The sequence below is a fragment of the Podarcis cretensis genome (genome assembly GCF_951804945.1).
Source record: "Podarcis cretensis genome assembly, chromosome: 4".
Lineage (NCBI taxonomy): Eukaryota > Metazoa > Chordata > Lepidosauria > Squamata > Lacertidae > Podarcis > Podarcis cretensis.
In genome coordinates this window covers 73,983,196-74,009,792 of record NC_137173.1, presented here as the reverse complement: position 1 = coordinate 74,009,792, position 26,597 = coordinate 73,983,196, and the positions used below count along the sequence as shown (strand labels likewise).

At 42.8% G+C, this 26,597-nt stretch overlaps 1 protein-coding gene across 2 annotated transcripts in view; it reads right to left on the bottom strand.

The window, feature by feature from the left end:
- Nucleotides 1-25,765, bottom strand: part of SLC9A7 (solute carrier family 9 member A7) — a 49,966-nt gene extending 24,201 nt beyond the window's left edge. For both annotated transcript variants that reach the window (XM_079973149.1, XM_079973150.1), the window contains exons 1-5: nt 25,111-25,765; nt 5,941-6,140; nt 4,924-5,001; nt 1,404-1,480; nt 891-1,003 (exon numbers count right to left, since the gene is read on the bottom strand). In XM_079973149.1, the coding sequence (XP_079829275.1) occupies nt 891-1,003; nt 1,404-1,480; nt 4,924-5,001; nt 5,941-6,140; nt 25,111-25,372 (730 nt within the window). In that variant the 5' untranslated portion in view covers nt 25,373-25,765. The remainder of the gene's footprint in view (nt 1-890; nt 1,004-1,403; nt 1,481-4,923; nt 5,002-5,940; nt 6,141-25,110) is intronic.
- Nucleotides 25,766-26,597: the final 832 nt, after the last annotated feature.

The following is a 26,597-nucleotide window of genomic DNA, read 5'->3' as shown; positions in this document are numbered from 1 at the left end:
CAAGGCCTTATTAGGACCAACGAAAAAGCCATGAACAAACGTTTGAGTTCTCCAGAATTCTTCACAAAGTTCTGTGTTAAAACCAACGGCATGGTAGGGGGTGATGGTAATGGGGGGGGGGAACAAGACAAGATGGCATTGCCCCCTCCCCAAAGTCTGCAATTTTGTCTTAGAATGGAATGCAGGCATTGCAGCAGGCATAATTAGATGCACAATGCACCCTAGAATATTGGCACAAATATGAGGGGGAAAGATAATGTTGCTGCTGCTTCCCCCCCCCCCCCAATCCTCTCCAGCAGCCCATAAGAAGCCCCAGAACAAGTGTCAGAGGTAGGCCATGACAAGGTTATTTCTAAATTGCCTCAGTTTCCACAAAGGGCCATGAATGCCACTGGCTCCTCCTGCATAGCTCTCCTCATGCTTGTCTGACAGTGTGGAAAGAATCCATACAACATTGTTAGGGATACAGAAGAGCTCCCCCTCCACCCAGGTCTATACAAACTATGGTTGGGGAGAGATAAGGAAATACTTGTATCACTACCACTGCAGGACTGTTTTTGGCAGACAGCCACACTGCAAAACTCCTTGTGCATTTTTCATTTTTCTTAGCCATTTTACCCCATTTTTAAGGCTCCCAGACAGGAAATTTATACTGCATTTAAAAATAATAATGCCATCAACCACACTTCTCCTATAGATTTTTGTAATGTTTATACTTTAATCTTCCAATTCTTACCCCTTATAGAAGGGGAAAAGACATTTCTGTGACACGGGGAAAGATCAGACATAATTGCCTAACACTATTTCTTCTCATCCTATCAACAACAACAGTAAAAAGGAAAAAAAGTGTCGTAAAAAAACCAATGATTTTTTAAAACTGAAGTCTATACCTGGATCAGTAGCAGATATAATGGCTCCAAAAAGGAGACAATCTGTGTAGTAAAACTTATCAGAGAGCTGCCCCACAAGCTTCATTAGTTTTACAACACCATACATAAGATTCCTGGGAGGAAAAAGAAAGAAGAATTCAGTGAAGCATTTAAACCAGATTGTTCTTGATTATATTTATTTATAAAAATGTACAATATTTTAATTTATCATTTTTAAAAATTACCTGCCCTTCATCATGACAAATTTTAGAATAAAATATTAAAATAAGTTTAAAAATACATTGCTGTCAAGAGAATAGCATGAGTTTCTCTTTGAACTGACTTTATTACTGATGACAAACACGCAACCCAGTGTATGCGTGATTATTTGAGAGGTAAGAGATTACAGCATCTCTATGCGTCCAACATATTCTCACTGATCTTGCTGGACGAGCTAAGGCACAACAATGGGTGATAAAGAGATGCCAAAATTATATCCCACGAGACTAAATGGTATCTCAAAACTCAACTTACCCAATGATGAAACAAGAGACTGCAGTTCCTAGGAAAGCATAAACCAGAATAGACCCCAAGTTTCTGAAGAAGTGCCTCTGTAGAGGGGGAAAATGGGTTAGGAACAACCATATAGAAGCAATGCTTCCATAACTCCAAAGAATGCAACACTCTCAGTGCTCTAGTTAAGTCACATTCTATTCTGAGAACAGAAAAATTTCAACTCTACTGTGCAATCCTTCTAAAATATAGGGAACATTTCAAAAAACTAAGCTGATCTTCTGAGGAGACCCTGCTCATTGTTCCACAACAAGCAGTTTGTTACTTGGTGACAATGAATAATTGGGCTTTCTTGATAATAGCACCCACTCTATGGAACGCTCTCCTTTGAGCAATTCACGAGGCAAAGTCAGTAACGATCCTTAAACGCCTCTTAACAATTTTCTTTCCTGTACTGTTAAATTTTATTTATGAGATATAGCTGCATTTTGTTTTTATCTCATTTTTAGGAAAATTCACTGAATGTTGTGTTTTTACTGTGAGCAGCTTAGAGATTTTTGTTATAACAAGTGGCATAATTTTGTAATAAATAAATATCGGGGAGATTGTTATTAGTCTTGTCTGAGTCATATTTTGATTCCACGTACTTTGGGACTGCCTGGTATAAATGGCTCAGGCTGGCCATCAAATCAAGGCTCAAAACCCCAGTGCCTTAGGGAATCATGCACAGAAACCCAGACAGAGGTGTGGAAGAGACAAGCAAGTAGTGAAGTTGTTCCATTCTGAACAGTGTGGATTTACAAAGGCGTTGTTTAAATGCCTTGGGCTTGAGCAAGAGCAGGAAGAAGTTTGGTGGAGAACTTCTTCGTTGCTCCATCAGACAACTCTCCAGACAGGATCCATCTAGTCCAAGCAGTGCTTTGAAAAGCTTCCTAAGCAAGAGACCACTCTTAGAGGAAGCTTAATTCTTCTCCCCTAGCGTTCCAAGAAACACTTTACAGGTTCTTCTGCTCTTGCAGGGAAAGAGGGGCACCCGCAGCTCAACTTGGAAAGGGCAGCCCCTATGTGATTAGAGGTTGCTGCAACACTCCCTCAGCTAATAACCTAAGCAACACCCAGTGGGTTGATGGTTAAAGCCCACATGGAGCCATCTACTGCAGATCAGGCCTACCACTTCACCAAGTTGGACAAACACAATAGAGTAGCTGTCACCATACCCTAGGCTAAACAGCACGTTTGGTTTTCAAGTATGTGGGTGCATGGGAAAGAGATTTAATTGGGGTACCCAGTGAAACTCTGCCAGACTCCCATCTCTAACCACCCAATGAGCCTGGAGGGCTAGCATATTACCTCTCAGGGACTTGGCTAAGAGGGCAGAGGTTAATAAGAGCAAGATTAATCACGGCTCCCTCCAGCTCACAGGTTTATTTAACCAAGAAGTCAATAAGCGTAAGCAATGCAAAGAATCACAGTCAAATAAATAAAAGGAGCAAAAAGGTTGCTTTTTCATGTGCGTGTTTCAGTGGATAATAAACAATCCATAACAAAAGGCAGCAGTTTTTGAGGACATCATCTAAGTCCCTCTAAGCCGGCCTTTCTCAACCTGTGGGTCCCCAGATGTTGTTGAACTACAACTCCCATCACCCCTAGCTAGCAAGGCCAGAGCTCAGGGATGATGGGAGTTGTAGTCCAACAACATCTGGGGACCCACAGGTTGAGAACCACTGCCTAAGCCTTCTGAGCAGAAGAAGATGTAGCATGTATAGTTTCTGCTAACTACAGACTGAGAATTCCTAAAAAAAAGATTTGGTTGAGAGCAAGTGTGTGAAAGTGAGATCCATGCTATGAAACTGACTAGAGGAAATAACTTTGTTTAGAAATGGTTCCATCAGAAAGGACGTTAAGGAGACTCAATGCTGGGCTTCAGTGAAGCAGAAAGCAACATAGACATATACCTTGGACATGGGAGGCAGTTAGCCCCATTCAGCATAAGATACAATTGCTGTAATTCAGGGAGCTACATTCCTAATTCTCCATGAAACTACTCAACTGAGTGAAAGGGGATTTGAATGAAGGTCTACCTGGCTCAAATTCACCAGAGCAAATCCATAAGAATGCCTTGGTGCAACAGAACAAGAAACCTATTCCTTCAACTCCTCTCACACCCTGCTTGGCTTGTAATGTGTCGCCCACAGCCAATTTACAACATGAACTAAATGTAGCCATTAAGGCTTCAGCAACCATTAACTATAGTGAGTTCTCAAAACAATCAGCAACTTAGTGCATCTGTTGTTGTTGTTGTTGTTGTTGTTTAGTCTTACAGTACCGTAAATGCTTGAGAAGCTTGCTTACCTGAACACAGATTGTTGGCACAAAGAGACAATGGAGTGTGCCTCTGCGGGTGAAATCAAACCACTGCATTAGCAGCACAGAAGTGACCTCCCTGGGGAGCAAGCCTGAGAAGTGTGTATGGAGGTCCTGGGCTGCACAGAAAACAAGAGCCCCCTCTTGGCTTCTCTGATGTGGTCCAAAGGAAATCAGAGCGATACATCTGGCACCAGCTTAGCCGCGGGAGTTGCTGGGAGGAGGCGTACAAGGCGCCATCCATCCATCTTAGGAACTCCACTCTGGATTTGTGTAGGGTTTACTCCTTAGCATCTTGTTCTCCCAAAGGTATCCCACAAGGCAGCTGAGGTTTAGGACCAGAGTTTTCCTTCTCTTGGATGGGCTACCTTCCCAGGTTAATGAGTCCCATCTGCTCATGTTATTTCTTAAGGGGAAAACAAAGATCATAGGAGTATGTGGATTGTTAGAAGATCAGGTTGTATCCATCTGGGTTGTGTGTATAATTTACTGACATGGTTTGGGATACCAACCCATGCCCTGATGTCATTAACAGGGGCCCTTCTCATAGTGCCCCTACTAGCAAAGCTATGGTGTGTGGCAGCAAGGGAAAGTGTCTTTAATAGTGGCCCCTCAGATAGGTCTGTCTGGTGCATTTTTTTGGTGCACAACCCTATAGTCCTATCAATTAGAGACAGGTCTTTATGCCAAAGGCTGAACAGGGAGTATCATGCAAACTACGTGACACAGAACAGGCATGTCCAACTTTGGTGGTGATCTACCAAAGTTGAGCTTTTCTTAGGGAGCCAAAGTTCTTGAGCTTTTGGGGGTGGCAAGATCTACCATGGACACACTGCGATCTACCAGTATATCATGATCTACCTCTTGGACATCCCTGGCATAGAACAAAGGCTCCCTGCAGGCAGCCTTCCTCCATGCAACCCAACAAACTTCACAAATCTCTTGGAACAACCTACAGCACAGAATAAAAATCTATAGTTCAGCATTTGTGGAAGAAGAATAGATGGTCTGCAGCTGCAGGAATGGTCTTGCTTGAATGGTCCACTGGATTCAAGCCAGTAGGAGTTAGTTAACTTTGCCTCAAAATACGGCTGACTTTAACAGCTGAGTATTCTACTCTCGGGACCAAAGTCCACACCGGCAGAGCAACGTTGTTCAGAAAATGTTTCAGGCTTACCTTTTTCAGACTATAGCCAGCATGGAAAATAATGGGAGGCAGGAGGATGTTGAAAAACACTTCTGGATCAAATGTTACCTTTAAAGAAAACACAGAAGAAACAGCTGTAAGACAATGTTTCCAGGTGGCTATCCTCAAAACATCTGCAGTCTGTCTACAGATTTCCTATGCCGATCTCTCGCCATTATATTAAACCAATCATTTCCTAGAGATCAGGGAACACAGGTTCATTCCAATAAACTATAAACATGCTCAGTTTCCTGCAGAGAGGTTTTCTTTTTCTTTTTAAGTGTTCCACGGTCTAGGGTTCATTCAGACAACCATCACTCTCGTGACATTTATTTGTTTGTTTGTTTTCTAACCAGGATTATATTTAGCACATAATAAAGTGGTCATATAGGTGTTCCAGAAGAGGCAAAGATACTAGCTTGGTTGCCCTTCACAGACCCTCAAAGCAGTCTTTCCCAACCTTAGGTCCTCGGATGTTGTCAGACTACAACTCCAACCATCCCTGGTCATAATAAGACATGCTAGTTAGGGGTGTAGCAAGTTTTGAGGGACCTAAGGATGTGAAGGGCTGCTTTAAAATCAGCAGGCTGAACAAAAAAAGAAAATCTAGGTTCTAAGGAATTGAACTGAGTAAGTAACCTTGGGCAACAAGATATTCTGCTCCACACTGCACTGAGACCAGCAACCTACTTTACAGGACCAGGGTGAGGAAGAATGGGGAATGATTATTCTGGATAGTCCAGTGTCAATGGATTGATGTTTTTCAGAACTACCAAACAGTCTTGGAGGAACCAGTAAGTATAAGTTCTTAAATGCTAAGGGTAAGGGAATCCAGATGAATGGATCTCCTTACTACATCTGAACAACATTGCAAAGTACAGAACCTTACAATGAAAGCATCACATATTATCACACGTACTGAGATCTGAAAGAGACTTGTGAAAACAGGCCAGCACAAAAATAAATGCATTCATAAACAGCCAGAGTTAACAAAAAGGTAGCTCTCACTTTTCGCAACATGTCATTCTGTTCCACATTGTGTATTTTTCCAGGACTTATTTCTCCTTTTAAGGTGTATTCAAAGAATTTCCCGCTGATATTGACCAGCAAAGTTGTGTAAGCCCGGTCCTCCTGGGAACAGCTTAATGGTTTATCACGACCACTGGTGGGAGGTATGCCATATCTCAAGATCACTCCAACAATGAGCCCTGAAAGAGAAGATGTTATGTCTTGAGTTTTATATCCTATCAGGCATATACAGATGTCAACAGGTTGTTGTTGATTTTAGAACTATGTTTTTTAAAGATGGACACATGACTGATTATGTAGCTAATGCAAAGGTACAATGTGTGCTTGGCACACTGTAAGAATACTTAGCTTTAATATTAAACATGCACAAAGAAAAAGAAGCAGGCAATTGAGTATGAGTACATTGTTTTTCTAAAGGGATTTTTATATTGCATCAGACCTGTGGCCCAACTAGCAAAGTATTCTCTGTACCAATGCTTTGGGGGGGTGTGTTAAAAAATGAGGTGCGATAACTCATATCTGCTGCGGGTGGCAGCACAAAATGGCTGCCAATGGCAGTTAAAAGAAAAAGAAAAAGGTGATGGTACTTCACGTTGGTGAGTACTATGACAACAAAAGCACCGAGAACAGCTCAGGCTTATAGGACCTTCTTTGATTTTTACTAGAACCACTGAAATCCATCAAATGGGAGTCGGATGCAAAGTGGCAGCTTAGAAGTCAGAACCAGTTACCTACTGAACACCAGCATGACCTGATTCTAGAAGTACAAATTTATTACAGATCGGAGATTATAATGCTTTCATCTAGTAGGGAGGGAGAGCAGAGCCTTCCTGTTGTCGAACAAAAAGGATTGAGAAACTCCTGTCAACCCACAGCAAGTCAGCTAGCAATCTATCAGTATAGCCCAAACCCACCTCTGCCCACCTAACATTTAGAAGAATTGTAGAGTTGGAAAGGACCATGAGGGCAGTCTAGTCCAACCCCCTTCAATGCAGGAATCTCTTGCCCAACGTGGAACTCGAACTCACAACTCTGAGATTAAGAGTCTCATCCTCTACTGACTGATTTAAATAGCTGTTTGGAAAGGTACACTGACACACATTCACAAAGCTGTCTGCCTGCCTGTCTGTCTGTCTGTCTCTCTCTCTCTCTCTCTCTCTCTCTCACACACACACACACACACACACAATTGTCTCCTGAGGTGAGGTCTCTCATCCAGGGTCACACCAGGACCATACCTGCTTAATTTCAGATACTGTATGCTGTATGCTTGGATGCTCCCAGATTATTTATGGCATCAAAACAATGAAATATAATAAAATGAAGCTAGCCATCAAGTAAGCTTGTCCACCCCACAAAAAAGGGTACACAATGCAACAAAAACAAGTCTGAATATAAGTATGGGCCTCTTATTTATTTCACTAAAAGATACCTTAAGAAAAACGAGCCATCTGCTGAAGGTATCACAGGTGCAAAGAGAGGAAGATAGGAAGATAGAAATAGCAAAGGAGGAACATAGCACATTAAAAAAAATCAGATCATCAAGAAGAAGTAATAAGTCACAGCAACTCTGAAACATGATCACCAGCTCTCTTATTTTGTGTTACTGAATAAACACCCAAAAACATAGGATAATCTGACTTATGGAAGTGTGACTCACTGGCCACAGTCTATACACCACCACAAGCTATTAAAAACACATTTTGAGAAGTAGGGTTGTTTGATTTTCCTAAGCTTCTCTTACTCTTCCACCTACTCCAGTAGCCATTGACCCAGCATGCCACCAGTCCTGCCTCAATCTTACTTTAGTTCAGTTGTAAAGAACTACTGCAAACAGAGCAGAATTCAGTGCTAACCAAGAGTTGGGTGTGTTCTGCCTACGTGGGCTAATGGATTTGTCCTTTGATAAGGTATCTCCAACAACAAAGGAAAAGTTTTCAGTGAATGTTTCAAGGTTAAAGCAGAAGGCGCCTGCTGAACTTCTACTGGCAGAATATTCCTCAGGACTGGGCTGAAGACACCAAAAGCTCGGTTTTTTTGCTGCTGTCAGACAAGTCTTGCCAACTCGGGGTAGAGGAAACTAAAATACAAATGAATGCGTAGTCTGGTGTGTTTGTACTTGCTACACAATACAGTTACACACAAATAGAAACGTCACAAGTACATCCTTGCCCATTTCTTAAATTTTGACTATTTTCAAAGTGCCTACAATTAATTTTGTTATTCTGAGCATGACATACCTGCTCCGATCAGACAGTAAACAACCTCACTGTATTTGCATGTTAACGGTGACTCTTGAGATGGCGAGTCCTTCTTGCCCCAGAAAATTTAGCAACTAGAACGTGTTACATGACACATTACAAATAACCAAGCGAAAAAGCTACCAACATGAGTTTGCCCAAACTGCGGGAGGCGTGGCTCTGGTCCATGGGGTCATGAAGAGTCGGACACGACTAAACAACAAGAAGAAGCCTAACAAGATACACACACACACACACACACACACACACACACAAAGATTCAAAGGCCTACTGCAAAGGGCATGCATCTTCCCTGCAACTTAAAAATTAATTCTGAATACATAGCAAAAACCAAAATGCCACACGCAAAAATAAAATAAGATCCAATGCACATTGCAGCTAAATTAAGGATTGCTGAAGGCAAGTGTTGTGCAATCTTGCTCCACTTTCTAGCTAAACTGCTAACACAAATTAACAGCAAGCATAAATCCAGGAAAGCTCTGCCTCTAAAAATAATCAAGCACACAGCCTAATAATTAGGTAATAGCTTATACAGACACTAAGCTGGAACACAAGTCATACTTTCAAAGGGGAGACTGAGCCACGGATGCACGATTTGAAGTTTGGGGATCGCTTGTGGCTCCAGAAACATCGCTAGTATGTTGAAATCAAGCATCTCAGCAGTGTGAGAAATGCTGTTCTAGTCCTTACTGTGACCAAGATTAATTATGCTTGAAGCACAGGTGTTGAGACAAAAAACAGATGTCACATGGAAGTGCAACAATGTGTTTTGCTTCTAAACCCATCCCACGATGCAGGGCCTGGTGCCTATTTTAAAAATATTTGTGGTTGGCCATGCCAGAATCCTTGGCCATGTCAGCCATCTGCAAAGATAATTCAGTGAGAGGAAATTTTGTTTCTTCCTCCTTTATACAACACAGCCGGTTTGTTCAAGTTCATGACTCACCTGTTTAACAGGCCTTCGCTGTACCCACACACATTTTCAAATGGGGAGAGGAGAAGAAAGGAGAGACAAGAACAACTGGATAGTGAAACATGCAAGTGATTAATCAAACTGTCTTATATCCCCTGTTTGCAAAATCGTTTAAGTACACGGGTGAGAATGAACAAAGGACTCTTGTTCCATTCAAAAAGAAGCAAAGGATTGTGACTGACAGAGCATCTACGCAACAAATCATGGCTTTCTCCAAAGTTACCTACCTAAGAAGCTGCCTTATACTGTGTCAGCCCAATTGGTCCATTCAGCTCAGTATTGTCTCTATTGACCAGCAATGGCTCTGCAGGGTTTTGGATAAGGGTCTCTCCCAGTCCTACCTTGAACCAACCTGGGTTGAGCAGATGCTACACCACTGGTCTATGTGAAATGCATGCATAACCAAGAACTGTCAAGCTCTCAAGCCATCACACAGGACTAAAAAGCAGTTGTAATCATCGGTGTAGGTTTGTGGGGCAAACAGTGTCTTGTGGTATCACACTTCTCTTCCACTAGTATGGAAGAGAAAAGGACTTTAGCAATAGGAAAAAGTCCTGTTATTATATAAAAACAGCAGGTTCCCCATAACCACCTGTAGATTCCCAATGACTATCTCAACGTCTTCTTGAGGTGTTCAGCACAGTAAGCTGATGTTCACTGGTAAGCATCCGCAAAGCTGTTACCTATTTCTCAACTTCAATAAAATACTTAGATAGGACTTCGGTTCTCTCCTGATGACAGCAGACTACAACTTCCATCATCTCTGACCATTGGCTATGATGACTAGGGTACTGAGAGTTCAACAACATCCAAAGGGCAACACATTTGGCTACCGCTGAAGCACGGAATCGTTAGTACTACACCATTGGCAGTATTCACATGCCTGTGAGTGGGCAGAAGCTCAATTCACATGACACACGGATGGGTATGTTTACTGGTGTTGGTGCCTGTGCCAGTCCACGAATCTTTGAATTGATCAGAGGTCTTCCATGGAGCTCGGGGAAATTTACATAGCTCCCTGTCCACATGTCTAATTACAAGACCCTTGTTATGTACGTGAGGTGGTGACTGACCAAAGCTCAACCAGAAAGTTTCAAAGCTGAGCAGAGATTTGAACCCATGTCTCCCTGGTCCAAGCCATCCACTACAATGGCCTTGTGCCATTTCTCCTTTGCAACATGTAGTCATTTTTCAACCTATCATTGTAGAAAAAAAGAGAGAAAAAGATGAATGTGAAGCAAGAAAAAAAAGCTTGAGGAAATAGAAGCAATGTCTTTTAATAGGGAGTTAAAACGCAATTGGAACGTCACAAGACTTAGTGGCGGCAATGGTGGGAGAAAAGAAGACATTCCACTTTCCTGGCCTTCAGATTTTGCAGAGTTGCAGTGACTCAAGGAAAGCTGTTTGCTAGAGATAAGGATTCTGCTTTATCTCCAAGCTTTAAACTTTGGAACATGAAAAGGCTCTAGAATCTTTTGACTGAAACAGCAGGCTCCCCCACAGACCACCACCCTCCCTAGTAAAGTGAGCAAAGGGTGAGTAATTTGAACAGAATGGATGAGGACAGCAAGAAGGAAGGACCCTGCTCTCTCCATCAAATGTTCAACATTAAATGCCAATAGGGCTATACTGATGTGTGAATCCAGGGTCTATTTTGGTGTATGACTCAGGCAATCATGCCATTGCTATGGCACAAACAGATCAGCACCACAATCCCCTGAAGTGCTGCCAACTACTTCAAGCTGCGTACATGCAGCAGCTTAAAGTGGATTCTCATGTGGTCCACAAGACGTTGTCCTCATCCAAGTGGCAGCCTAACCCCCCCATCCCCGGCCATTTAATTCAGATTTTCCAAATAATAATAATAATCCACCATAAAACCACATGCTACCCAGCTGAAAATGTACTTTAAGCTTCATGATGGTGTAGGGCTTCCTCTGGTCCTCATCCAACCATTTAAAAACTTCTAACTTAAGCTTCATTTATTTCAAATAACCGACTCTTGAAACAGGAGCTTTTAGAATAGGAGAACTTGCTTAAGTAGTCTAATATTAGCAACTCTACTTCGGAAAGTCCCTTTCCTCATGTGTACAAGCAATGAGGGGGAGGGATCCTTTAAAAAAAGAACCAGCTTTCCCATAGTGCCTCAGAAAATTGTTTCTAGAATTTGGATAATTGAGATGGGGGACGCTGCACAAAATTAAAACAAAAAACTCCATCTTCCTAGATGTCTCTCTGATCCATATTTTATGAAGTAAGACATTGTTTACTATAATACCACCAGTACCAGTGCCACATTTTGAGTCTGGAAGCCAACGGATCATAATAATATGTCAACATGAGGTGTGAATTCATGTCAGATTTGGTCTGCTACAGCAGAAGAAGCTCATTTCCGTTCCCTTGACAAAATATCTAAAAGAGCATCAGGCATCATTGCTGAGCAGAACAGGATTTATATTTTCCTTGATTTCTGCCTGCCAGTATATCTCTCAATCACACAAAAGATATAACAGTATGGAAACTTTTGTCCAGATGTCCTAAACTAGCTTACCCAATAGGAAATATGCAAGGGACCATTGACCTGTATTTAATAGGCTCTACCAAATTGCATCTATATGTATGCAGACATAACATAACCTAAATCTGTCACCACCATTGCATAAATGGAGCTTGTTCTCTCCCCCAAGAGAGTGTGTCAGTCACTTACAAGGCACTTCCATCGTTATAATCATAGTTAAAATAATGCTATTTTAACAGTAGGTGCTCTGTGGATGTAGTTGAAAATAGTAAGCAATCTTAACTCAAACCAAAACGTGTTATATGAAATTAGTCTAGTTACATTACTGGACTGGGCCAGGGTCCTATTATAATAGCAATTTGCTTTACTGGTTTCTAATGTGGAATCTGTTTTTTATGGTGCTGCTTCATTGTTTTTCTGTTGTATGATTGAATACTGCATAGAGATTTTAGAATATTAAGCGGCTCAGACAAGCTTCAAATAAATAAAGCAAATAGCAACAGATGCACGTTTGTTAAGACTCTGCTCCAAAAAATTATCCATATACAGGCTGAAATAATAATGAAAGCACAATACCGAGGAGGTAGCCATACATAGATCCCCGGGGAGCGTGTTGCATGAGTGACAGGCCTTCACAGAGACAGCTCTGTCCCTTGTAGCTGCCAATCTGACAGAACTCATCGGTGGAACTGAGAACAGGGCCTGAGATGCCAATGTTACAGCTGAGGCAGTGCTTCAGACTAACAGCTCCTTAAAATGGTCCAGGACCCATATAACTGATGTAGAATAGCTATAATATTGTTGTAATGCCTAACTCCTAACAAATGTTCTAGCTGCCACATTGTGTTCCAATTAAAGTGTCCAAATAGTCTTCAAGGGCAGGCCTGTACAGGGTGCACTTCAGTAATCTAGTCAGGATGTTACCAAAGCATGCACCACTGAAGCAAGATAACACCACAGTTGCACTTTTGGCCACTGACATTATCTGCAGCTCCACAGATGGCACCAAGTTCAGGAGCACTCCCTCAAATCGGCATGCTTAGTACAACCCCACCCAGGAGCAGAATCTAATTCCTCTTTAAGGCCATTTACGTATAGTGGTCACCCCACCGTAACTGGTGGCAGTGAATTCTGCAAGTTCTCACTGAATGAAAGAGCACTTTTGCCCTTGCCGGTTAAGGCCATACAATGGCTTAAGATTCTGATCTTGGCAGAGAGGAAAGACAAAGGGAAGTCGCTCTAGCCACTCTTTTGCACATTGCTTGCAAACTGTTAGTCACCAGGCTGACAAAAACAAAGAAGTCTTCAGATGTACCCAAGATACCCAAACCTCTTGATGCTTTTTTTGAGAGATGACATCCATACACAGTACAGTGGTACCTCGGGTTACAAACACTTCGGGTTACAGACTCCGCTAACCCGGAAGTAGAACCTCAGCTTAAAAACTTTACCTCAGAATGGGAACAGAAATTGCACACCGGTGGCACGGCAGCAGCGGGAGGCCCCATTAGCTAAAGCGGTACCTCAGGTTAAGAACGGTTTCAGGTTAAGAACGGACCTCCGGAACGAATTAAGTTCGTAACCAGAGGTACCACTGTATTTAAAAAAAGATAGCTTCATAAAGGCCGGTTACCATCTTACTGTCACTGTACACGGAGATGTTTTCAGTATTTTCAAGCCTTTTCCTGTGCCAGTCTCCAAAATGGGGGAAATGCTGTTGTTCTAGTAACGCTAAGAGACAGAAATAGCAACTCTGTACACACAACTGTTACTATATGCTTCCATCTGGCTAACACAGACTGAAAGAGGAGGAATAATAACTAGTATTTCTTTCTTAACTGCTTATGAAAATAGAAACAAATAAAAAAGTATGTTTTCTCCAATACACATCGTAGCTTCAATCTGTACCACGTATTAGGATTCATAACTGTTTCATAACATATTCTGTTTTGTGCAGACCTTATTTATGTTGCATTTCACACAGTTCCTAGGAAACCAGCCAAAATCTATTTGTAGCTTTACATGTGTCATCTAAATGGCAAAAATCAGTGGAAATGGGGGTGGGGGTGGAGATATAATACCATGCACACCCTAACACTGAAGTGGCTTTCCCCTCCTTGCAAATTTAAAAAACAACAACTCCAAAATGCACCAAAATTATTCCTTATTGTATCAAATGGTTTCCAAGATCATCATCAACACTTTATGCCTGTACGCACACTCCAAGATATTGCCAATGAAAATGCCCAACAAGACAATTTGTCCTTTCATGAGCGGCAGAGTCCATCATTCCTACTTGCACTTCATCCTTCACAGATGCTCTTCACATCAATGGAAGCTTTCTTCCCCTAGATGGCCAAATGGAACCAATGAAAAGCAGCCATTCAGAGCAGCACTCTAGAGATGTTTCCTGTACTAGCACTCTTAAAATAGCCAGGCTAGGCTGGGGTGGGAATGTAAACGCCATAATTTCACTGGTAATAAGACGCCAGTTACTTCTGCATTTAAGTGGTCTCTTCTTCCTGCCTTTACCCCCCTCCCCCCAACCATTCGTCAAAGGTTTCTGGCAGATGATTGTTGGAATCCAATAGCTGCCAAAGTTTTGGTCAATCTGTCACAAACCAATTCCAAAAGAAGGACAGGGCTGCTTGGTGCCATGCTGCAATCAGTGTTAGAAACTGAGATATTTAAGCTAGGCATCAAATGGCTCCTTAAACCAGGGTTACAGTCGCCAAAATGGAATGCCTATGCCTAGTTGCCATTTGTGGGCAGACGGCTCGAAAGTCGTATTTTTCAATTTGTCTTTTTGGTTCCTGAAATTCATTCTGATTGTGTAGATAAACACAACAGGTAGAATTCTACAGGATGTGTTGCTAGTGTGTGAAAACAGTCAGGATCCAAGGATCTCCAGGCATGCACCTCCAGACGGTGGAGACGTTACGTGTCATCCTGGCACCTGGCCATCTTCACTTGGTCGCAAGTGGCTGACAGCCAGGTGCAAAATACGCCTGGCGAAATTCGAACACTGGCTACGGAGTATATTTCAGTACTCTGGGAGTCTAGCAACGTCTAGAAAAGCCACAAATTTCCCATCCTGGGCCAAGCTTAAATGTCCTCTTGCCGATTTCCAGTTATGCCAGTCTCTAGGTCGGATCTCTGACTTTGCGTATGCCAAGACCATACTCCATGTCCCAAGCTGCTGCTGAAACTCCCCCAGGCTTTGAATGCTGATGACACATTTCTCAAGAAAAAGAAGTTGCACAAGTCCATACTCCAGCTAAATGGAGACATGGGCTAGATGATTTGGCAACCGGTGAAGAATTCCCGATCGTGCACCTGCCTCAAACATGCAAAGCAGCAGTAGCAGGGTGTGGGTGGGAGAATCTGCAGCATTGTAGAGGCAGAGAGCTCTTAAGCTTCCTGCCATCCACCTATTTTCCCTTGCCGACTCCTCCCATCGAACCACTTCCCCCCAAATCTGATTGCAGGCCTGGATTTTCTAGACAAATAAGGAAACATATCCTGGAAAGAAAGGTAATGTTGCAGAGGAAAGCCAGGTGGTCGAAGAATGGTTAACCACTCTTTCTTCCACCTTTCCTCTCTCTGTGTCTCTCTCTCTCACACAGGTGCCTACCTGTCCCTATTATGCAAGTTAGAAGACTGGGAATCCTGCCTTTTGCACGAAGTGTCTAATTCTATTCCATGTCCTTAGATCAGGATACTGTATTACATTCAGACTATATACACATTACAAACATATGCAAAGCAAAGTCATTGCCAGCAGAGACATATACTGCTAGCAGCTTGATGTTCCAGCAACATTTCAGAATAGCTACTTACCTTTCCCAACCCCCAAAAAAATTCTTTCCCCAAAAAAAGATCCAGGAAAAGTGACAGCCCGGCCTAACCTTCAGCTGTCAAGTGATTGGCCAGTCCAAGCCCAGATGCACTCTGCTGGCGACATCATATCCCTCCGGATAATTGACAGAAAAGCCTGTTCACGGACACAAGACGACGTCTTTGTTGCTGTTCAATATGGCATGTTTTCCTTTAAAATATTCTTATTTTATAAGACCCAAGTATAAAATAAGAATATTGAGGCAGGCGAAAAAAATACAATATTGGCGAAAAGATTCACACTTACCTAACCCTTATATGAAGCGTGCAAGCTTCTGTGCATTGGTCTATTGTGGGTGTGATATCGCCAGCAAAGTGCATACTGAGGACCTGCAGCGAAAAGAGAAATGGAAGCAAATCAGTTCAAGTAAGTGTTGTGCCGATAGGCCTGTCAGAACAAACCATGGGAAGCAGGCAGGCAGGCAGGCAGGCAGCTATATTGACTCAACAGACATACACACATGTGCTAAATCATCCTTGGAAATCATGCCAAGCAGCACAGCTTTGCAGGGAACCACTATTTATTTTTTAGAAAACCTATACGCTACCTTTCAAGACAAAATTCAAGACACAATTCAGTGGAGCAATACCGGCAAGATATATAAACCTAAAACTGCACAACATTAAAAATAGCAGTAGTTAAACCTAATAAATAATAATAATGTGGTGCTCTGTAGTTTATATACCACCGTTCATCACAATATCTTAGGGCGGTTCACAGGGGGAAAGTACAAGGTAAAAGCACAAATAAATAGGGGAAGAAAATCAACAAAACAATAAACCCCCTCCCACAAACACATTTAAAAGGCTGTGGAATATTAATCAGCCAAAGGCAGTTTGAATTTTCCCCCCCAGAAGCTTACAGAATATGTTCAAGTAGGGGCTACACAAAATTATTATTATTATTGGCAGCCCTGAAATTTTTAAAGGTTGATGTTTTACCGCGCTTTTAATACTTTGTTGAGAGCCGCCCAGGGTGGCATGTAAATATCATCATCATGTCCCCCTCACTAGGAGAGAATTCCACAAGTATGAAACCACTATGGAAAAGGCTTATTCTCTACCAATGCCAGACTCATAAGCAGGATCTTCCAAGGCCAATCCTGCACGCTGTATAGCATTGTTCAGGGTCCACACGCTAAACAAAATCTGCAGAAAAAGGGAATAATCTAAAGCTCCCACACACACACCAGGCGCACTCCATTCATACACAGGTATAGCTTTACATGCTGTGACAGACAACCCACTTGAAAGGGGCTCAAAAAACAGAATAACTGTCAGGCTTCGGGGAACTGGATCCCTCCTGCAGTGGCAGTAAATAAGCAGATCAAACGAAAGGAGCGTTCTTACCAGATAGTTTCTTTAATAATCACAGCGAGAGACAAAGGAATGCCTATCTCTCTAGAAATGACGTTGCTCCCAGTAAAGGTCCACCCCCCTCCGTCCTCATTAATCTACGTCATAGGTAGGCAAACTAAGGCCCGGGGGCTGGATCAGGCCCAATTGCCTTCTAAATCCGGCCCGCGGACAGCATGTTTTTACATGAGTAGAATGTGTCCTTTTATTTAAAATGCATCTCTGGGTTATTTGTGGGGCATAGGAATTCATTCATTATTATTTTTTCAAAATATAGTCCAGCCCACAAAATATAGTCCACAAGGTCTGAGGGACAGTGGACCAGCACCTGCTGAAAAAGTTTGCTGACCCCTGATCTACGCCACCCCTACGTCAGTAATCTGAGCTTGTTGCCACTGCGCTTTCTGTTCTATCACTCTCAGAGCCCTTCTGGTCTTAGGCGATGGGGGGGGGGGTCAGGAATGCTTTCCAAGGACAGTGAATCTGCCAGCTGTCTGTCTCCTGGTGTTTCCTCCTCTAGCTGCTCCTCACCAAGTATTTCCCAGCTTTCCCCCTCTGGACTACGTCCCTCTGCAAACCACTGTTCTTATTCAATACTGTCCTCCTGCCCTTGTGAAAGTTCAGATAAAGGGGGGCATGTGATTCCCACCATTCCTCCTCAGTCCAGTCCCTGACAATAACAAAGGCCCTACAAGCAACAGCATATAACTTTTTTCTGTACTGTTTTGTGATCTTATTGTACACATATTCACCACTTCCTCAAGGGGCATGGCCACAGAAAGGGTGCGTCAATATTTCTGCAAACGTGTGTCATATATATATGAACTTTAAGACTTCTACTACAAGTAACTTCAAGCGTTGAAACCAGTGCTGATCATTTGGTGTCTGACTGGTGTTTGCTCAGTGGCTCAAGAGAACCTGATGGTTGATTTTCTATCTATCCAAAATAACACAAGTTGTTGCTTACTGAGAGGCTGTAAATAGCTTTTTTTTTTTATGAAAAAGGAGCAAATAATTATCCAAGCAGAGATTCATGCAACCACCAAAGCGAAAAGTACAGAACATCACTCAATGTTTCCTCCAGCCGACAACGACACCAACAAACCACAGTCAGTAGCTTCCCCACAGACACACACTGCAGCAGTCTCACTTAGTTATCTGGTTTCTTCATGCTTCTGCTTTTTAAACTTTACAGTCAGGATGACTAGTGGATATTAGCGATATTGGGGATCAAAATGCAGTGTAAGGAATCAAGACAGTTTTTGCTGTCAGGAGTCAGCTAAAAACACTTTGAGGTTTTTAAACTGCTTTGAGAGGGGTGTTCCGTTTCGCTTTTACAATCAAGCGTTGTATAAATTTTATGAAATCCAAAATAAATAAGCTAGGAAGTTTTCTAGGCAAAAAGGTTTGGACAAAACTGACCCAGCTATTGGAATAGTCTTCCCTTGTCCCTCAAACGTAGGCATTTCATCAGCTTCTCAGGATCCAGTTACCCATAAAAGTTTTAAATGCCCATGCACCAGCATCAAATATCTAGTGACAAGAGACAAACAAGAACTGGAAGATATTCAGACCAATCATTTTTGTCTTCCATTTATTTTAAACCACAAGAAGCCAACTTCTAATATCCATTCTACCCTCCTGACAATCATTCAGGAACCATATTTTGTCACATCAACTGATCAGCTTAAAAGCGGTTTGACTTCACAATAGAGTTGGAACCACAGCAGAGAATTCAAGGAGAAATGTATTCTAGAACAAAATGCCTTTTTAAAAAAAATAATAAAAAATGATATTTATCTAACTATATTTATTTTTTTCAAACTTGTAATATTTATCCTGTCTTCCTTAAGAGCAACACTATAAGGAATTTCTGCCACACCTTGACAAAATTTTGTGGTGATGCTGGGGACCAGACTTACCCCCAGCAGATCATTTTTGCCTTAAACCACCCTAATTCATACAGGTAACATTAAAATAATAATAAATGCAGCTTCTGATAGAGGGTGAAGGAGTGCAACATTAAGGCATGCCCTCACAAGAAACCAAAACTGCTTTTTCATTGCGATCATTTCCTCATGAGGAACTAAAGCTCTTGGAAATTGGTGCCACATATCTAATAAGAGTTCTCAGAACTGGCACAGAACTTTAGTTCCTCGTTCTAGGCAATGCTAATTTTGTAGTTATCTCAATCACAAAAGCGCAGGAAAGGATTTTAACACTGCAACTGTGTTAACAAAAATCAAACTGCCAAGCAAAATAGTTTAAGAACTGAGGACAATTTAAGGTTGCCATGGCAATGCTGTTAAAGATGAAAACTTCAAATTATTTTGTAGGATTGCACTGCAAAACAGGTTTACTCAAAAGAAGACATACTGTGTTCAACGGGGCCCACTGGACCAACATCTTCCTCAAGCTGTCCACTACAACCCCAAGGTTGTGCTCCAACAGTTCAGACCCTCATGAGTGTATGTGTGAAATTAAGATTTATTTTGCCCCAATGTGCAATCTGTTTACCACAGTGACCAACCAGAGGCCTATGGGAAGTCGACAAGCGGGGACCTCAACTGCAACAGTTCCCTTCCACTACTGATCCTCAGGAACCAAGGGTGGGGTTTTATTGATGCTGCATCATAAAAAGGCTCAAAGGAACCCAAGCAAGGGGGCTGGCAGGGTTACACTGATCATTTTGCATGGGGCCCAGAATTCAGGACCATGATCAACTCAGAATACATATTTTAAAAAAGAATAGAAACAAGATGTCTTATAGGCCAGCTCCATGTGTATTCCAGAATCTCAAGAATCTCAGGGTTCATTTTAAAAAAGAATGAAGAAATGTAAATTGAATTCTAGCTTTTATAAGCTGTATCGATAGGCTTGAAATTCAAGCATGTGAGCAGTGCTTAAGGATTCCTCCCAGGTAAGTCGGGTTAGGGACGGAAGCCTTACTGTGTTTATTTTTATTTGTTATTACACTTTATGTCAGGGGGCAGCAAGGTTTTTGTCGCTTGGGCTGGTTCATGGTCCCGCAGACGCCGCAGTGGGCCAAAGTGTGTGCGCACACATGTGCAAACACTATTTCCAGCGCTTCTTCCGGCATGGAGGAGGCTTGTGCAGCTTCCCATTGGCTGCAGGAGCTTCCTGCAGCCAATGGGAAGCTGGACAGAGTCGCGGAAGGCGGTCCCTGCTCTGCTCCGCACCAGTTTAGCGTGGCGCACGGGAGCCGACTGAGCGGATGTCAGGGGTCCATGGGCCGGTTAAACAACCCCATGGGCCGCTTGTGGCCCACGGGCCTTAGGCTGCTGACCCCTGCGTTATGTTAATGTTGTTTTTACAGCATATTGTAAAGCCACTTTGAAGCACTTCTGTGGAAAACAACAACAAATACATAAAATATAATAAATAAAATAACTGATATTCAGAGGGGTGCAGCCTCTGACCCTGGAGGTAGTACACAGCTGTCATGATTGGTAGCCATTGATAGCTTTCACCTCCTTGAGTCTAAGCGCCTTTTAAAATTGGCCAGGTTGGTGGTAATCATCACTGTGTCTTGAGCTAACAGATTCCATAGTTTACCTACCAGCTGTGTGAAAAAGTACTTCTTTTCATCCATCCTTATTCTCCCACCATTCAGGTTCATTGCGTTTTAAATAATAAACTCTGGACTCACATGGAAGTCTAAGCAAAATGACCACATGAGACAAGTTACTCTTGTCCCATTTCATAAACAACCCCCTTCCCAAACGTGTGTTTCCTTTACCTACAATGATGAATACTCATTCATGCATAAGTTACACCTGCAATGGGAAATGAGCATGAAACAGCTTTAACAGCAGTTACTAAATTTGATTACCAAAAGAAATAGAAAAAAAAAACCTGAGTGTTTAATTAATTTACTTTAAAATTTCTTTCAAGTAAGTCCGGAAATCCCCTTTTCTCCTCTCACACAGTGATTGGGCAATTTAAACATGACGCAGAAAGAACTAACAGTATTCCCAAACTGGCTTGACATATTCTATGTTCCACACCAAAGGCTAGATTTTCTAGCGCAGTGCTGAAATAACAAGGCCAATGGGTTGTCTTCAGTATTGCTTTTCTGTGCTTTTTGGAAGTAGAGTTAAGTCCCTGAAATGCAAATAAAGAGCGGCTGAGACTGCTTACAACTAAACACTAGCAATAAATGTTATATGGCTGTAAAGAAGACTGACTTAGTGCTAAAGTTTTCCTGTCTAAATCATAACAATGGTTTAGCCATTGCTTAAACGCTACAAACAACATTACTGCCAAAGTTTTACCAAAAATAAATAGTCAAGTATTTACTATCTTGTTTTATACAAGACTGGAGCAATATGAAAGATTGGATAAATACTATACAATCCTAGTTAACAACGAAATCCTATACGTGTACTCAGAAATAAGTCCAACTCAATTCAATGGGCTTACTCTCAAGTAAGCTAATACAGGACTTCAGCCTAGATGTGCAAGTTTTTTAATACTCAAATTGGTAAGTCCTCCTCATCAACATTCATTCTCCCTTGCTTTTTCTCTGTCTTACACTTCAGTTTTGTCCCCTACTTATAGATAGCGCCAGCTCTTTTTTCTTTCAAACCCCTCAAAGTTTTTTCTCAAAGCCCAACTTTGCCACATAAGTCTCATCTTGCAGATACCATCTTATCAGGAAGTCCATTCCATGTGATGTCAAAAATCAAGCTTTTAGCATGTAGGCACCTACACATGGGTTACATACCGGACAGGCGCATCTCTGTTGTCTTTTTCACATCTGTTGGAGACATCTTTCTTTCAAGAGACCTTCTAAGTGGAGATTTCTATCTTGGTCAGTATCTACACTGGACATGAAATTGCTTCTATATGCAATAGCTTTTTTTTGTTTTATTTTACGTGTGCTATGGTTTCATATGAGTTTTTAATGTACTGCAATGTTGCTTCCGAGATGCTTCATAGGAAAGAATTCATAAATTAAGCAAGCCTTTAGACTAATCCCTTAATTCCTATTTTTTAACTGAACAGAGCTTAAGTGTGTATAATTCCACCAGCTCACTTTCCTCTATCCTTCTGCTGTCTTCTTCACTGTCAATTCAGTTTGGAAGCAACTCAGGGAAAGGTTCTGTGTTTGCTTATGTAACTTTACAGTACTATGTGCACTCGGTGAAGCAAAAAAGACCTTTGCGTCTTTAATTTTTCTTTTTTTTTAAAAAAAAGCCTGCCATTTACTCAATAAAATTTACAGTTTAGCAGGCAGAAACGCTATGTTATATTTATTGACTGACACACGCAAAAAAAGATTCTTGAAATTTTAAGTACATAGAACCTACCAACATATGTTATACTTCCTATAATGGTCTGTTTTGTATTCCATGCATTTAGCTTCAAGAACTGAGGAAAAAACCATTCTATATAAATATAAAAATCAACATAAAACCTATTATTGAGACAAATGTCCCATGGTGGGAGTCATATCATCCACATCCAGGTCAAGTATGTGGATGTTTCTTATGTATACCCATAACTTATGGAAACTGATTTTGTATGGTCTGGAAAATGATGCAAATGCAAGCTGTTACGCTAAGAATGAAATCCTATACGTGCTTTCCTTAGAGCAATTCCTATTAAACTCTGAGGTTTACTTCTGCGTAGACATGCACAAGATTGCAGCACACAGGAAACATTTGCATATCTTTACTGCCAAGTGTTCAGGGTGTTAAAAAAAGAAAAGACTTACAACAACAACAGCACAGCACTGCAGCAGGGAACAAATGACTAAGAAGATTGTCAGAGGTTGAGAAACCTCAGCAGAGAAAATCTCATTGCTTTTCAGCTGTTTTAACTTTTAAGGATTAGTTGAATAGTTATTGTGGAGGAAACAGTTGCTTTTTGCCCAGTGCAAACATTCATGGGCACTTCCTTACCAGATTAAACATCTGCACCATGGAATGTTGAGCAGACATTATGCCCTTTTAGATTTCATTTTTTACCAGCAAAGAAGAACCAAATACAGTAATCAAACCCAGAGTTTGAGAATCAACACACTTCTGCCTATGATCAAAATGTGAACACTTAAGAATTGCTATGATATTGAAGATGCAAAAGGAAAATAGCACAAGGTTATATATATGTCAGTGTAGGTACACATGCAGTCCTCTGCACCAGTCATTAATCAAATCTGGTGGCTACTGAGCTGTTCACAATTCCCCAGTTCTGTGCCACATCAGATAGTAGGAACAAATGTATGGTACTTTTACTTTGATCTTCCACCACCAAAACCTTTCAAAGGGCAAGCTTTTCTCATTTAATTACAGTACTTAGCAAAAAAAAACAAAGAACAAGTTCTCTGTGCAGCTTACAGAAAAGTTAAATGTCCAAATTAAACACAAACGTAACATCTAACAGACTAAAGCACAGTAGCAGAATGAAACCCAAGAAAATACAACAACAGGGAACAATAATAGCGCAAGAGATATAAAAATCAGATCTGAAGTCAGGGATCATGGCATCTGTACATTGCAACTTTGAACCATTTTAGAAATCTGATATAAAAGCAGCAAATGGAACAGCTTCAAACCAGTATTTACTTAATTTCATCACATGACCACACACAAGGATTTAAGGTGCATTGGGTAACCTTTCCTGGTGCAGAGTTTCAGCACAATCAGGAGGGAGCCAGCAAGCATCAAGGGCCAAAGATTAAAAAAACAAAAAACACAAAGCTAGCAGGCAGCCAAGCTTCCAGCTGAAGAGCATGAATGTTTAAAGATGTGTCTAGTCTTCCTGTACAGAGTCCAAGATAACAAAAACAACAACAAAATTATGCCCCGTTTATTCCCAGTAAAAAAATAAGGGAATCCAAAAGGGTAATCCAAAAGTAGTACATGACAGAATCTTGCGGTCAAGACTACAATTAAAATGTTTACCATGCAGTAATTTAACTTCTGCACCACCATGCACATTACCAGTTCAATTAGCGAGCAGCATTCAAATAAGGCCTGAAGGTTTCCTCAGGGGACATTTCAGCATGTCATAATAATGTATCTCCATTAAGAAAAGCGACACGAAAACATAGTTTACATCTCTATTTTTTCCATTATGTAAAAAGCAACTGACTTTTGGCCTCTGTCCCACTCCCTATGACCCTAAACAAGCCTGCAAACCACCATCATAAGAGGCAAATTATGTAATGTGCATTTCAGAGAGGGCTTTTGCATATGAAATGCACATTACATAATTTGCCTCTGACGATAGTGGTATATATGGTGGTGATGGTGGAGTGTATAGAGAGAGAGAAAACAGATGATGCCCAAAGCAATTTGACCTTCTGTTCCCCCATTAGCTTGGAAACGCTGAATTAGGAAACAGCAGAGGCCTGGCTATTTGCACACATTTTGAGGGATGCTCATTCTTCTTCAAGGAGGTGCAGGTTTGACTTGAGAAGAGGCTCACACATGTGCATCTGCATTTATCCAGACCCTGGGCCTTGAGAAAACGATACTAGCAAGACACCACAAAACAACCATAATGTATATCTGAAGGCAATGAAGAAAAAAACAGAGGAGGAATCGAGTAGCATCCACCAGGCAAAGAAGCGATGGGGGGAGTGTCCAAGCAACCAGAGCAAATGCCTCCTTGCTCATCTAATACCCCACCATGTACCCCCCACCCTAACCTCCATAGAGCATCCTTTTGCCATAGACACAGTCGCTGTTCCCGCCCCTTTGGAATCTAATGCAACTCTCCTCCTCCCGCCTCCACAGCCAAGGGCAGGTGGAATTAGCAAATCGCCTTGACATTCATGGCGCTTCCACAAATAAATAAGGTTTCGATGGAGGGGGCGGGGGAGACAAACCCAAACGCGCGCACAACATACAGAAGAGTTTTGTGTCACCGTATATGGATGAGAGAAAAAGCAAGGCGAGGAACGGAAGGACCCCTGCAAGACACACACAAACGCACACACTCCCTCTTCTGCTTACAGGATTTGAGGCAAGTGTGCTAACAAGCCTTTGTTCACGGCAGGCGCTTGCATCAAAGGCGATCTCTATCTCTCTCGCGCACACACCCATCTCTTTCCCCATCCCCGTCCTTCTCCTCCTTCGTCCAGGACCAGAAAGCACAGAGAGAGAGCGCCTCACCGTAGATCATGGCCAGGCCCGTCTCGTGGAGGAAGCGGACGCGGCGGTGCTTGAAGAGCCAGATGGTGAGGATGGTGAGCGTGAGCAGCAGGATGAACGTCAGGAGGCTCACGCTGTCCTGCCGGTGGCTCTCCTCGGCTTCTTTCTCCGTGGCGATCTCCTCCAGGGCGCTGCTGCTCCGCTCCCCGGAGCACGGCCCGGGAATTCGCAGCAGCAGCAGCAGCAGAAGCGAAAGAAGCAGGAGCGGAGGAGGGCGCGTCATGCTGCTGGTCGTGCTGGGGCCGCCGCCGCCGCCGCCGCCTCCCCCGGTGTTTCTCTCTTCCCCCGGCCCTCAGCAGCTGCGCACCGAGCCGCCCGCAGCCTCTGCAATGCCTGGCCAGCCTCTTACGCTCGCTCAGCCTGTGGCCGCCAAGCCAGGAGCAGCCGCTTCATCCCCAGTGGCGCGCGCGCCGCCGCCGCCAGACTCCGCCTCTGCGCGGGTCCTCTCCGCCAGGCAGGCCCCGGCAGGCAAAGTTTGCCGGCTGCTGTAGTCCTTGCTGCGTTGCTACTGCTCCGTCTCTCGCCGCTGCCGTCGCCGCCCCGCCTCTTTTAAGGCCTGCCACGCTCCCAGCTGCGCGGCGGCGGCCGCGGCGGCGCCACCTCCTTGCGCTCCCGCACTGAGGCGGGATTTGCGCCGGCAGCGCAACGAGGCGGGAGAACGGCCGTACCATTGCAGGCAATATATGTATATATTTTCCGGGGGAATATCGTGTCCGAATGCTCCCCGCGTCTGGTGCCTTGGAAAGGTTGTTGCTGCTGACGGTTGTTGTTGTGTTTAATTGGGCGAGAGTTAAAGAAGCATGTTCGACAATGTAAGTTGCCCCCCCCCCGTCACTTCCTGAAGTGGTGCAGGCCATGCTAGCGCCTCCTTCCGCAGCCAGGGTACACCACAAGCTGAGTAGAGAAAGCTCAAAGTCCCTGGAGTTGCCAGAGGGTGGGCATCCAGTTCTTGTCGATGCTGCTCTCTCAGAAATTGCAAACCTAGAAGTGAAAAGGGAGCTTAGTGGGAAGCTTGGGGTTTGGGGCTGCCGCAACGCCTGTTCTATTCTCAGTGTCCCTCCAGCAAAAAAACAAGAGAGCCTTTGTGGTGTTGTGGTGACAGTCTTGGAGTAGTACCTGGGAGACCAGGGTTCAGATCTTCACACAGCCATGAAGCCCGCTGGGTGAGGATTAAATGTGGAAGTGGAGAAGAACCATGTACGCCACCTTGAGCTCCTTAGAGATGAGGTGGAATATAAACGCAACCAATAAATTAAAACTAAGTTGCTGTCCAGGGGTTTTTTTCAGCCAGAACTCGCTGGAACACGGTTCTGGCACCTCTCAGGTGGGTGCCATTGCCATTATAAGAGAACAATGGAGGCGTTCATGGTGAGTTCTGGCACCTCTTTTTCTAGAAAAATACAGTAGCAATGTGTATGCTGATACAGAAACACTAGGCATTCTTACCT